This window comes from Epinephelus fuscoguttatus, linkage group LG11, assembly GCF_011397635.1.
Source record: "Epinephelus fuscoguttatus linkage group LG11, E.fuscoguttatus.final_Chr_v1".
Classification (NCBI taxonomy): domain Eukaryota; kingdom Metazoa; phylum Chordata; class Actinopteri; order Perciformes; family Serranidae; genus Epinephelus; species Epinephelus fuscoguttatus.
Genome location: NC_064762.1, coordinates 24,075,928 through 24,089,969, shown reverse-complemented (window position 1 = coordinate 24,089,969; position 14,042 = coordinate 24,075,928). Strand labels below are relative to the sequence as shown.

Genomic DNA, 14,042 nt, shown 5'->3' with positions numbered 1-14,042 from the left:
CAACAGATGGTTGGACTAGCATAAACTCATCAGCAACTCAGTTGAACACAGCGACAAAATATTTAAACGAATCGACTTACCCGAACAAAATCGATCAGAACGAGAAGACGTCATAGGCACCTCCTGTCTTCAGCATTTCTTCTCCATTGATTCATCAGACAGAGAAGAATAAACATAGCACGTGCCACAACACAAGCGCTGGAGCTGGCATTTTCAAACGTTAATGATAACCGGTATCTTGAGTCGCTACTACGCGCAACGTAGGCCTGCATGTCGGCCACGCCGATTTGCATGAAGTGATGTCTCATTTCTTAGGGAAAGATCTCTACCCTAATATTTCTCACTTCCCTCATCAAGGGTTATCTCACAAATGAGGGCACTCAATACCAAGTGGAAGATTTAAGGGGTAGAAATGGGATTGGGCCTGAGATCTGGTGACTGTGGAGGCCACTGGAGTACAGTGAACTCATTGTCATGTTCAAGAAACCAGTTTGAGATGATTTGAGCTTTGTGACATGGTGCGTTATCCTGCTGGAAGTAGCCACCAGAAGATGTGTACACTGTGGTCATAAAGGGATGGACACGGTCAGCAACAATACTCAGGTAGGCTGTGGTGTTTGAACCATGCTCAGTTGGTACTAAGGGGCCCAAAGTGTGCCAAGAAAATATCCCCCACACCATTACACCACCACCACCAGCCTGAACCGTTGATACAAGGCAGGATGGATCCATGCTTTCATGTTGTTTACACCAAATTCTGACCCTACCATCTGAATGTGGCAGCGGAAATCGAAAGTCATCAGATCAAGCAAGCTTGTGGTGCTCAATGTGCCAAAAGTCCATATGAAAAACTCTTTCCAGAAATCATGACCTAATTGCTCAAGATAATCCACAGACCTTGTTGTGAGCAGTTTCCTGTAGGAACTATTTTTTTTATACTGAGCTACACCTGCCTGTATCACCAGGCAGAACGAAATGTGCATCTACTGCTAGCTCACCTAGCACCACTGAGCTAGCTAACATTACAGCTCAGCTGAGAATGACACCATTAATGTTTACATCTCACACTATTGCGAGCATGAGTCTCTCGTCTAGCAATAGATGCATGCTTCCATTAGTGCAGTGATAGGTTTGGTGGGCGTAGTTTGATAGAAAGAAAATATTATTCCTACATGTATGCTCACAACAAGGTCTGTGGATTATCTTCAGAAACAGGGTCATGACTTCTGGAAAGAGACATTACTGTTGAGGTTTTCAAATATATTTTTGTAGCTCCCATTACTGAAGAGCAGGCAGACGTCTCTACGTCTGATATCTCCAACACTCCTTGAACTTTCCCTTTAGGTTTCAAATCAGGGCTCCAGGAGATTTCTTATATTAATGTAGAATTATTATTAATATTATTCTTTAGATTTCTAATTGTATGCACCATCTTTAAAATGCTTAAATCAAATTCCAAAAATGTTCATTATGAAACATTTAATTAACCCCTGTACACCCTTTCTTTGTTTCTGTCTCTTTGCATCATACTGTACATGTTTAAAAGAGACGCAGACAGACAGACAGGAGGGGTCACAGTAAATGTGGCCTTCAGATTTTCAGTCTTTTATTTTCCCCTTGCCAGATGAATAGTATCAATTTTCTCATGCAAAAGCACCGAGATACATTTCTAAAACTTTCAAAAGTACTTCCAATTTCATGATTTCAACACTCAATTTTGTCACTTTAATCAAATGAGCCAAAGGTGTTTTGTAAACTCAAGTGCTTGAATTTGTTAATTACATGACAACGCCTGGGGGGGGTTGCAGTCACAATGTATCTTGCAAGAGATATGGTGCCCATATTTACCGTGGAAAAGCCAGGGTTTATTCACATGCTGGAAGTTTTGGAGCCCAGGTGCGTGCTACCAGGCCGCAAATATTTTTCTGAAAATTTATTTTAAGTAGAGGGGGAAAATCGATTTAAATCATGAATCGGATTTGTTGTGAAACATTCGGAGATTTTTTTTTAGGCCATATCGCCCAGCCCTACTTACCCCTCAACACTACCCCTTCGTCGTTTAGGGGATTCTATCTGGCGAGCGCACTTGAAACCAAGGGGTAAGGTTAAGGGAAGAGGATTGGGATTGGCCCTTAGAGTCACCAATTAACCTGCATGTCTTTGGACTGTGTGAGGAAGCTGGAGTAACCCGCTGGAACCCTCTTGCTGTGAGGCGACAATGCCGACCAGTGCGCCACCATGCCACCAAGAGTAGAACTATGTGTCTCAGCGCTCATGTGACAAACCATTTCACTGGACTATGGTCTACTCTTTGTGATCATTAAAATTCAAATGGCATACTGCACTCCGAAGTTGGCATAATCATGGCCATCATCACTGCTTCCTGCTCCCTTCTTGATATAAAATGATGTCCAGCACACAGTATTTACAGCTACATGGTGCAGAGCCACTAAAACTGTAAATGATATGTAAAACCTGAGATACCTTTGACCACCAATAACAGCAAACCCTAGATAGCACTAAAGAGCAGCTTACAGCTCAAAGTGTTTTAGTGGACTTATTTGTAAGGCAGTTGCATTAAACAGCTTTCAGCTAAATTCTAAATGGCCGTTTATGGACGGGAAATTGAAAAGCAGAATCACTTAGCAGCCAGAGGATAGTCTATTAGCATAGGGGGAATAGAGTAGCTTATTTCGTTAAAGCCCATAATACAGACAAATTGGCACATTACAATTAATTACCACTAACAACAACAAAAGCACTGTAGATAATGAAGTGTAATGGCAGGTAGTGCATTGCAGGTATCAATTAGACTAATAGAACAAGAAGGAACCAAGTGCTGATTACCTCTCTAATACTGCCATTAGTAATAAAATATTATTATACATTATGGCAGCTCCTATGTGCTCTGAGTCGATCCAGCATCCAACAGGCTCTCTTTCTTTCTGTTTTTTGTTTACCAGCTGTCCTCTCTCACTGACTGGAGGCACCATATGGCATCAGAGCAGCACACACACACGACCACAGGAGCGTACATACACAGATGCATCCTATATATATATTCAAAGACATATACATATTTACATGCACACATTCAAACACAAAGACATACATACACATTTGGCACTCAGTCTCTTCAAAGCAAACACTACGATCTCAATTTAGAAAAAGTTGCTCTGATGACGCCCTCTGATCATTATTGGAGCTTTATCCCATTTAGCACATCCTCACTAACAGATACACACAGGACAATTTCAGAAGGAGAGTCAGAGCAGTCAATTTGTACTGGTTAGACCTTTTGTCCACACTGGACCAGATGCAGATGCCTCTCTGTGACACACAACTTAAAAAATTTGAATGACAATGAGTCGGTTTGTTATTTCCAGTGGCAAATTAGGTTTATAAAAAGACCAAAGGCAGACGGAGAGATTCTGCCGTGGACTGCACGGCGAGGTATGTAGACTGTGCATGGCAGCTAGCTGAGGTCCCTGTGGGCCATGTGTCCACCAGCAGCTCTCATTTAACTGGCTAAAGCAAAGGCCTGGATAAAATGCGACCTATCTGAAGCACAATATTTTATCCTTGAGATTAAAATTGCTCTCATAGTTATCAGTGTAGATACAACAGAATAGAAAGTTCTGACCAGCTCATTAAAGCATTTTCATTTGCTATTCTTGCTATGAAAAACAGACACCTTCCACAGGGGCTGAGGCACAATACAGAAATTTACACATCAGTAAGAGAAAATTTAAGGAGTTTTGTCACAACACTATAATTTCTAACTTTGATACAACACCAATATTCGGCACCATTTTTGATACCATGGGGAATAGCTGGTATTGAGGCAAGGTTATAACATGATAATGACTTTTGGCTCATTTGTAATCAGCCATTCAGAGCCAATCGAGGACTTTCACCTACGCCCGGGTGGATCCTGCCTGCAATAGTGAACTCTTTACTGGTTGTATTTGAGACCTTTCTGACAAACTGAACTATTTTTACTGGGTGAAAAAAATGCACTAGACTAGTCAACTATTTTTTGGGAGTGGTCAGTGACTACCAAAGTGCAGCAGTCATGAATGCTCTACTCTCTAATAAGGCACCCTTTGTACAGTACTTAATATTGCAATTAAAGGCTTTACTAAAGGTGTATAGGTTTGTTATAAGTCATAAATGATAACAACTTGAGCAACAATGAGTTGCTGGGTAAAAAAAAAATCCATTTGACTGGCTGGACTACTTGAGTCTGTCCAGGAAATCATGATCTTGCGATCGTAATAATTAACGCAAATTCAAATGACTGGAAGTCGTCGCGCATATGGCGTCATTTGAAACATCATCAGACGCGTCATCGAATTGCGCTAATGGTATTGCAATATGGAGAAACGTTCTGTATTGACATATGTTTTTAAGAAATTTTAAATGCATACAATATGTGTTGAATTTATTAAAATGTTATGTTTACAGAAGATCTAGCTTATATTTTGTTTTACACTCACGTTGTCTGGTTTGAGAGCTACAATATTCACTCAGGATTTTTTGCAACATTATTGGAGTCCATGTTTTGAAACTAATTAAGTAAAACCAAAGAAGATAACTATAAAAAACATTTACAGCTTTTTTTTTTATAACATTCAGTATGATTATTATAGCAAGTGATTACATGACTTATTTTTTTGGAGGTAGTAGTTTAAAAAAAATCACCTTTTTTTCCCTCCTTTTGTCATTAGCTCCAATGTGCCGCAAAAAAACACATAAAAATGCCGCAATTTTTAATCGCATTTTTTGACAAAATTGGCCGCAAACTCAAGGGTTTTTTGCCGCAAGATCCTGGAGAGACTGCTACTTGGCCACTTACTAAGACCACAATCCATTTATCAACAACTAGGGGTGTAAATCACCAGTTCCATCACGATACAATATTATATCGAGTCTTTGGAAAACGATACAATATATGCCGATATTATGAAGTCTGCCATGACACGATTGCGATTCAATGTGATTCAGGGGCCTGTGATCGATATGAGATGATATTATCTGCCCATATAACACAATCAGTTACAAAAGAAGCTGCCATCCCTTTCTTTTTTGCTTTTGGCCATTAAAGATAAAAACAACACATAAATAAGTAACTAACTGCTTAAGTGCAGTAAAGATCAATTTATACTGACTTCACACATAAAACAGCACATATCAAAATCCAGCTAAGTAATAACAGACAAGGTTCACAGACCAAACAGCTTTTTTGCTTGTCACACATTATTAGCTTCAGCATGTTTACATTGCAAAAATTAGCCTAGCAGCTAGCGGACTTTCTCCTCTACTTATATCTTAACAAATTACCTGTGACGTTATATTTTTTCTTACTCACTGTTGGTTTAAGTCACTGCGTCTCCCGACAGAGAAGCTTGGTTGAATATCAGCCTGCATGCACGTTTTTTTCAGCCTGACACTGTTGAAACAGAGCACCTAATGTTGCTGTAGTGAGAACACATACATTGTGTTTAATCTCCTAACAGCACTGTTTACATACAGCATGTGCTCTGTCTGTTGACCCCATTTTTCTCCCATATCCAACATATTTCCACACTGATTATGTTGATTTATTCCCAAATCATCCTCATCGTCTTTTTCTTGGCTGCTTGCCATCTGCCTGCTGCTATTTGACAGTGACACAGACTTTTAAAATTACAGCGTATCCTGAAGATAACGATATAGGCCGGTGTTTTCACTTTGCATTGATGATACTGGATCGCTGATCATTGATATACATCGATACACTGATGCAGATCGTTGGATCGTAACACCCCTATCAAGAACTTGCTAACATTTATAACTTCAGACTTGATGGCTTACAACAAAGTGAGAAAACCGTGAGTATTTATGAATGGATTACCAACATTTATATTACCAAACAGAAACCATAAACACCTGCCAAACCTAGCAACAAAAACATTTTAATAATGATTTATATTTCAGCAATAAAGCATAAGTTAATGATTTATCAATGGTTGATAAAACCATGGATTACAATTTATCCATGTTTATACAGGATGACTTCCTGCAAAGCAGTACATATTCTTTCTTTGGTATACAAGTATACAATAAGTATACAATATGTGAAATTCTGTTTTTGTGTCCTGTTGCAATCTTTCTGACAAACACTGAACACATATAAGTCTGCAGAAACACACATAACATGACAAAACATCTCTCTTTGGAAAAGATACTGTGCGAGGTCACTTACTCATCGATGCATTAAATCACAAATAAAACATTTCAAGCAATTTGACCTCCCTGCACACCTCAGCTCACACATGCTTATTTCAATAATACACTGTCAACAACATTCAGTTGACATTCAATGTTCAGTCAACCAACACTGCCATCCAACAACAATGAGCACAAGGACTTGTCTGAAGTTGCACAAGGCGAACTTTTCAGAGCTAAAAGCTTTCACTTGATCTAAACATTTTGTGCAGTAATTACTTTTCAATATGAAGAAAAAAAAACTAAATATACTGAGTACTAACTCATAAATTCAGCTGTGGGCGGTTTCAGTTCAATATAAAATAGTGCAAATGTATTTCAGTGAGCCAGCGTGGTGGAAAAAAAAAGAAAAAAAAAAAGCCCATATTTACTCAGTCTGCGTCACCACATGACAGTACAGCCTGAAGTTTTAACAAGACTAGCATCCAGAGAGACTTCTCATTAGTCCTGGGCTGGTAAAGAAGCCCACAGCTAATGGAACAAAAATGTCACTCAGCTACTAAGTGTGCTGTGGACAGACAGGTAGATGGACAATGAGACACAGAGCACTCATAAAAACGCTTAATGAGGAGCAGTGTCTGGTTTCATCTGGGAATGGCTGACTATAGACCTCATTTATTTTCCAAATAGTCAGTTTTAGGAATGACAACAGCATTGGCTTTAAAGGGGCAGTTCACCCCGAAATAAAAAAAAATCGCATTTTTTTTCCTCTAACCTGTAGAGCTATATAGATTTGGTGCAAGTTGCTGGATATTGGCCGTAGAGCGATGTCTGCATTCTCTCCAGTATAATGGAACTAGATGGAACTCGGCTCGTGGTGCTCAAAGTGCCAGAAAAATACATTTGAAAAACTCAACAGTAATGTCTCTTTCCAGAAATCATGACCCAGTTACTCAAGATAATCCAGACCTTGTTGTGAGCAGTTTCATGAAGGAGCTATTATCTCTCTACCGAACTACACCTGCCAACCCTATCAAAGCACAGATGGAAGCGTCCATCTACTGCTAGCTAGTTAGCACCACTGAGCTAGCTAACGTTACAGCTCAGCTGAAGAGGACGCCATTAATGTTTAAATCTTGTGCTGTCGTGAGCATGAGCCTCTCGTCCATGAGTAGATTCACGCTTCCTTCTGTGATGTGATACAGTTGGTGGGTGTAGTTCGGTTGAAAGAAAATAATGGAAAGAAACGTAGCCAAGAGAAGGCAAACATCTCTACAGTTGATGTCTCCAGCACTCTGCAACTCAGACCAGAACAATTTTAGACTGATAAACAGCACTACAGGTAAAAGTAAAAATACGTATTTTTGATTTTGGGAAGAGCTGTCCCTTTAAATTTAAATCAGCACTTATATCCACATTTGAAGTTGTGGACTTAGTTCTGTTCTGATGCTGCAATTAGGTCATCAAATAAACTTCAAACTTAATGTGCCAAAGTCTTATTTATACAATGGTAAACTGTCAAAACAGATTTGAACTCACAAGATTTACGGATGTGCATTTCTAGGTTTTGATACAACATGATGACAGCTCTGTTCGGTAACAATGAACTTGGTTGCACTTCCATATCGAACTTGTAGCCAGTAAATTCAACCATTTAAGCACAGTTCTGTTTTGATCTGTGAGTAACTTTTAGCGTTGAGAGTGTGTTTAGTGTGTGTCTTACCTGTCACATCGTGGTCCCGTGTATCCAGGCTGGCACTGGTCGCACAGCAGCTCCCCTTGTTCACTCAGGTGGCAGGTGGGGCTGAAACTATCGTAGTTGCCAAGAGTATGTTGTTGTTGTTGTTGTTTTTGTTGAAGTTGTTGATGGATTCGGTAGCGTTGTCCCAGCGTGGAGAGAGGGAGGAGGGAGAGGAGGAAGAGGAGAGGACAGAGGCGAGTTAAGGCCATTGTATGTCTCCTCAAATACACTCACGCACACACACCTGTGTCCCTACTTTCACCTTCCAGTCTTCACATTCACACTCTGTAAGACACATACACTTAATTTTCTCCCTCTCACCCACACATCTGTACTTCCACACACCCCTGAATTTTGAAAACACTCTTCCTCTCCTCTACAAACTGTAACCTAAATGAACTGAGAGAGAGAGACGGAGTGAAACCACGCTCTGTCACCCTCCCACTTCCATAAACTATAGATAGTTCTGCTGGCTCGGGTTCCAGGCCCCAGACTGACTCACTGGCTGACTGACTGGCTCGCGAACTGCAAGATGGCTCGCTGAGTTACAAATAAACTTGTTAGGCCAGAGCATGTGAACAACAAAAAAACTGTCAAATAATACCAACAACAGTCGTATATCGGCTGGATTTGTACGTATAATTGGGGTTATTTAAAACCAACTATAATCAGCAGGGACACCGGTAAATTTGGTGCTGTTGTTGTGCCCTTTCTCATTGTTTTTTAGGGGGAGGGAAATTACCATAAAACTTCAATCAATAGCCCAGGCTATTATTCGCTTGAATCACTGAAATCAACAGGCCTATATTTGGGACAAGCCTTTAATTCCATCACACAAAACTGTTGCTCAGCAAAGTTTCATTCATTCGATCTGGTTTTGACAGACAGCGCAAAACAGAAAGAGAGTTACAGCACTCGAGGATTAAGGCACCTAGCATAACGACACAACACCACTTTATCCTGTCAAAACAATGCTCACAACTTGGATTAATTTTTATGAAAAACCCTTTTGATTCTTTTGATCCGTGGACCCTTACGGACTAAAGGAATATGAATAACCAACAAGGTAGTTGAGGAATGAACGCATAATTTGAGGTACCCAACAACCTAGTTTTATACATCCAAATAACTTCTATAAGAAAAAAAATGAACTGCTTGGCAACCAGACCAGGCCTCTAGTTGAGACAGGCCTTTATTTGTCAAAATGTGTAGCCACATCAGGCTAGTGAAAGGGACTGGGCGTTTAATTGAAGTTTTAGAGTATGTGACTGAAGATAATGTGTAGAGTAAAATAAAAAGTTGTCCCAAAACAATTATTCATGCATTCATTTACTTTGATGTGATGAGAAAACATTTTAGCTGCAAAAAAAAAAAAAAATGTCTGTATTACACTATACCAAGAGGCAACCTCCAGGATTGAAAAATTAAGCCAATGTAAAGGTGCCAAAACTGCAGTTCCTCAAATGGCCCCTTGAGCCTGGCTTTAACTGCCCAACTTTGCAGTATAAACATGTTTACAGCCTGGTACAAAAAAACAGGTTTGATTTCTGTCGCTAATTTCAACATTAATGACGACTATAAGGGGGTTAATTTTTACATATCTCACTCATTTACATTTTATTTAGTCTTAAAGTTACTAATTTGGCGTTACTACATAATAAAAGGCGTGGCTGTTTTGAGAGACAGACTGTCTGTAAGGTGTAACCTAGGGCTGTCAGTAAGATAAAATCTAAATCTAAATCTAAGATGGCTACAGCAAAAATGCCAAAACGGGAGTCCACAAACCGATGGGTGATGTCATGGTGGCTACTTCTATTGAGTTTATACAGTCTATGCACTACATGTTATCTATCTGGGGGCTCAGAGGTAGAGCAGGTTTTCCACCAAATGGAGGATCCCTGGCTCCTCCAGCCCAAGTTGAAGTATCCTTGGGCAAGACACTGAATCCCAGATTGCTCCAGATGGCTGTTCCATCAGTGTGTGAGTGTGTGTGAATGGTGACTTTGTAGCAGGTTGCACCATGTATGGTAGCCTCGGCTACCAGTGTGCGAATGTGTGTGAGAATGTGAATGTGACATATAGGGCTCTAGTTTCGCAGACCAGGCACGGCGGAGGCGCAGCGCACCTGCGCTTCGCCAACTGGGTGTGGCCAGGCGGATTTTGTAAGTTTGGCACACCGTGCGCCCTGGCGCAGCTACTCCTCTATCCCAATTCCATCCTTCCTACCGGCACAAGTTGGAAAGAGGGAGGAGAGAAGGCGTGGAGTGGGTTTTAAACAGCCCATTCACATCACACCAATCAAATGAGCCCCTCTCCTCGCCCTTAAATCCGCCGCGCGAAGGCGTAATGAGAGTTTACTCAATTCGCCATGGCGGAAGAGAGCAGCAGCGTCAGACGGCCAAACTTCTCCCAGGAGGAAACTGATGTTTTGGTCCGGGAGGTCCAAGCTCGCACTGTCCGAATATACGGAACTGCGAGCAGACCTCCACGGGCTGATGATGCAAAGGTAGCCTGGGAGGAGGTCACCACAATTGTAAATCAATGTTGCGTTTCTCTCATGCACGCATGAACGCGCTCTCTCTCTTTCTCTCTCGCAGTCTCACTCTGTTTCTTTTCTTTTGACTTTTCTAAGATGACAGATGCTGAATATGTACTCCCTATCTGATGCTGTGGCTGTTTGTGGTTGGCTGAGAGGGATGTGAACTCATTAGTTTGCAGCTGTGTTAATCAAATCAGGTTGGGTTTCCATTACGCGTGCCAAACAGTGCCAAACAGTGCCAAACGTGCCAAACGGTGCCAATCCCCTTTGATCTGACAACAGATGTGATGGGACAGTGGATATAGAGATACATTTATGTGCTGATTGCAGATAGCTGCATTTAATAGTGGTTTTGTGGGTATTTATTGCATTGTTAATGTGCCTGATATTCTGGAAACCTGCCCGTGAAGTTTTTGTGACGTGTGCGCACTGTCCGCCGGTCAGCCAAACTTCGGCTTACACCGGCTGCACTCCGCCTGCGCTGACAGTAGACGTGGTTTCAGCTGGCGAGCTTTTAGTGCACCTTCAGCGAAGCCTTTTGGCATGAAACTGTCACTGCGCCAAGCTGGATCTGTTGACACCTCCCCCTGCTGCGCCGCCACACCCATCTCAGCGCACCTCGGTCTGCCAAACTACCAAATTGAGCACGCCTCGGGTTGCGCTGCTCAAAACTAGCTCTGTGCGGGGTTCGCCACCCTGCGCCAGTTAACAATTTACCATATATACAACACTTACAGAACATTGTTAACTCATATTACAGATTACATCCTGTTCCTGTAGGAGAGGGTGATGAAAGGGTGGATGAAATCTACTATCATTGTATGTGCAATTTTATACAACAGCAGTAACTTTACTGATGAAGTAACCTGACCACAATAAAAATCCAAATATCACCAATTTCCGATTTCACCATTAATCACATTATGGTTAAAATGCCCCACAACTGCTATTGTGAAAGCAGGTAATTGAGCTGAGGTTAATGTACGGCTAGAGTGAAGAAAGAGGGAATTTGAGGTACTACAGCTCATCAAAAGTTGATGTATAAGTTAAATCATTTTTCCGGCAACACAATCACAGCCTACAAAATTGTAAGTGTATATAAAGGCTTCATTGACTGAGACACAACCAGAAAACACTTGGAGGTTGCCTCTGCCAAGACAGCATTATCATCCAAATGAGTTGGTCTAATAATAGAACACATTTACATGTGATCCAGATCTACATCAAAAGACAAATAATAATAGACAATAATGCAGATGTTAAACATAAATCCTCAGAGTGTTGGGGCTTTTTATGTGGGTTAATTGTGCAAATTTTAAGAGACCCAGAGTCAAACCACAAAATGACTGTTGTGCTACTGTGGCACCATTTATACCTGCTTCTCCTCCACATTCTCTTAAAGCATCTTCGAAAAGTAATCACGTGTGACCAATGGATTGTTGTTCGTATACCTCTGGAGAAGATGTCAGCGTGTGTTTATCTGTGATTTTGTCTGATGGGTTTGCTAAGAATCTCATGGATGAAGAATGTTGAAGTTAAACAACCATGATTTTGGATTGTGAAGCAGGCACAGCATGATATAGCATTTTAAATAACTCCATGACTTGTGGTAAGTTTGAGTTTCTACTGCGTTAAGTTTTCTAGCCGCGGTTGTGTTGATTCTGCCAATGGTGATGACATTTCCACCCACAGGGATGATGTTTCTCCACTTATATGGATGCTTTTACCTGCGGTGATGATATTTCAATTCATGTCTTTACAATTATATTCCTACTCACTCAGGAATTTGGCTACCTGTTGGGAATATGAAAAAGATAAATTAAAAAATCTATAATTTTTTTTGGTCACCCAAGTATGTTGTGTCGCCGTTCCAGGTAAGATTGGGAAAATAGCTGGTGACACTAGCTTTTAAAAAATAAAAATAAAGAGGAGGTAAATGATTAGGGCTTTAATGAGTAAATGATTAACCAAGGATCTCTTACATATGTAGAAGACAAATAAAAAAAGACTAAAAACCCCCTTGGCAGCGAGGTAATTAAGCCTGGGTGTAAATAAAGAGGACCAGCACACCAGGACGAAACTGATGTCCACTAGTCCGCTGTAAATCGTCACCCTGCTTCTTCCTGTGCTCGAGCTAATATCACTTTATCAGATCTTCATAAGAGCTCAAACGTTACCGCTAACTGGAACAGTCGAACTGTCTGGGCCAGCTATTTGAGTGATTGGCTTCAGTGAACATAACGGACTGGATGGCTATTTTGAGGGTCTGAAAGGCTCGGCACCTTCAAGCTATTATTACTGCAGGGGTTTATGGGGAGGTAGGGAAGGGGAGAGGTGAGAGACAGAGAGAGATGTAGCTTTCTTTAGCTCCAAGAGTTTTCAACATGACGTGTCGAGACTGCATGAGGATTCTCAGCTGCTGCTGCCTGTGTGTGTGTGTGTGTGTGTTTGTGTTTGTGTGTGTGTGTGTGTGTGTGTGCCCATGCCGTTGACATCTGTGCCCCAAACACACAGCATCTCTCTCTGGTCATTTGGAGAAACTGCAGATGTAACCAATGATCATAATATGGTTCCTACTTGGTGACAAATCTTCAACAGTCTCCTCCCTCGCAGTGCGTACATGGGAGTCTCTGTCGTCAAGTGATTTTGTCATAAACCTTTGGTAACGTAAACCTACGTGACGCTCGCACATACAGTATATGTGAATGTGTGATAGTTGTGGTACCATAACAGCCTGTCACAGGTTACAGCGTGATGGTTAGAGGAGAAATGGCAGAGCATAAAGGTCCAGGTGAAAAAAAAAAAACAATTCAGTCATTTAGGAATTTGCTGATAAATAAGGAAATAACCTGTTGATTATATAGATAGATATATATATAGATCCCAGGATACATGATTTGTATTCGGGAGCTGTTTAAATGTGTAATTTGTGATAGATTTTATTTTGTTGAACTATTAATATTGTATACAGAATCTGACCTCACTCTGAGTTACTGTTGTTGTTTACAAACTAAAGAAATGAGTGACAGGTGCCTGGACAAATAGACCACAGTAATCAGAAGCTGGGTCACTAGTTTTATTCATGTATATGAGGAATATGAATAATCTGATTTCTCTTTGCTCATTTTAACGTCATTTCCTGAATGTGATCATAACCAGGTAAGAGGGAAAAAAAGGATTTTTAGGGTGAACTGTCCCTTTAAGTACATTTTTAGCAGAGACAGTGTGAGTTGTTTTCTGTATAAGAGGAGGGGGATGGTAAAAGATTTTAAATACCTAAATTACTCGAGGGAGGTTTAACTTTGCTATTGTTTTAAGTTTCCCAGCCATAGTCATGTTGATTCTGCCCACTGTGACGACGTTTCTACCAGCAGGGATGATGTTTCTCCACTTATCTTAATGCGTCTACCTGCAGTGATGATATTTCCATTCGTGTCATTAAAATTATATTCCTTGCCACAGTGATGAGGCCTCTGTTTATGGCAATATCCTTTAAAGACAAAAAATAAGTAGTCCAAGCGTCAGGAGAGGAAAGGAAAGGAGAATGGAACA

At 40.8% G+C, this 14,042-nt stretch overlaps 1 protein-coding gene across 1 annotated transcript in view; it reads right to left on the bottom strand.

Moving 5' to 3' along the window:
* Positions 1–14,042, bottom strand: part of lama2 (laminin, alpha 2) — a 325,147-nt gene that overhangs the window by 153,860 nt on the left and 157,245 nt on the right. The window contains exon 20 of the mRNA XM_049589718.1: positions 7,934–8,020. Coding sequence (XP_049445675.1) covers positions 7,934–8,020 — 87 coding nt within the window. The remainder of the gene's footprint in view (positions 1–7,933; positions 8,021–14,042) is intronic.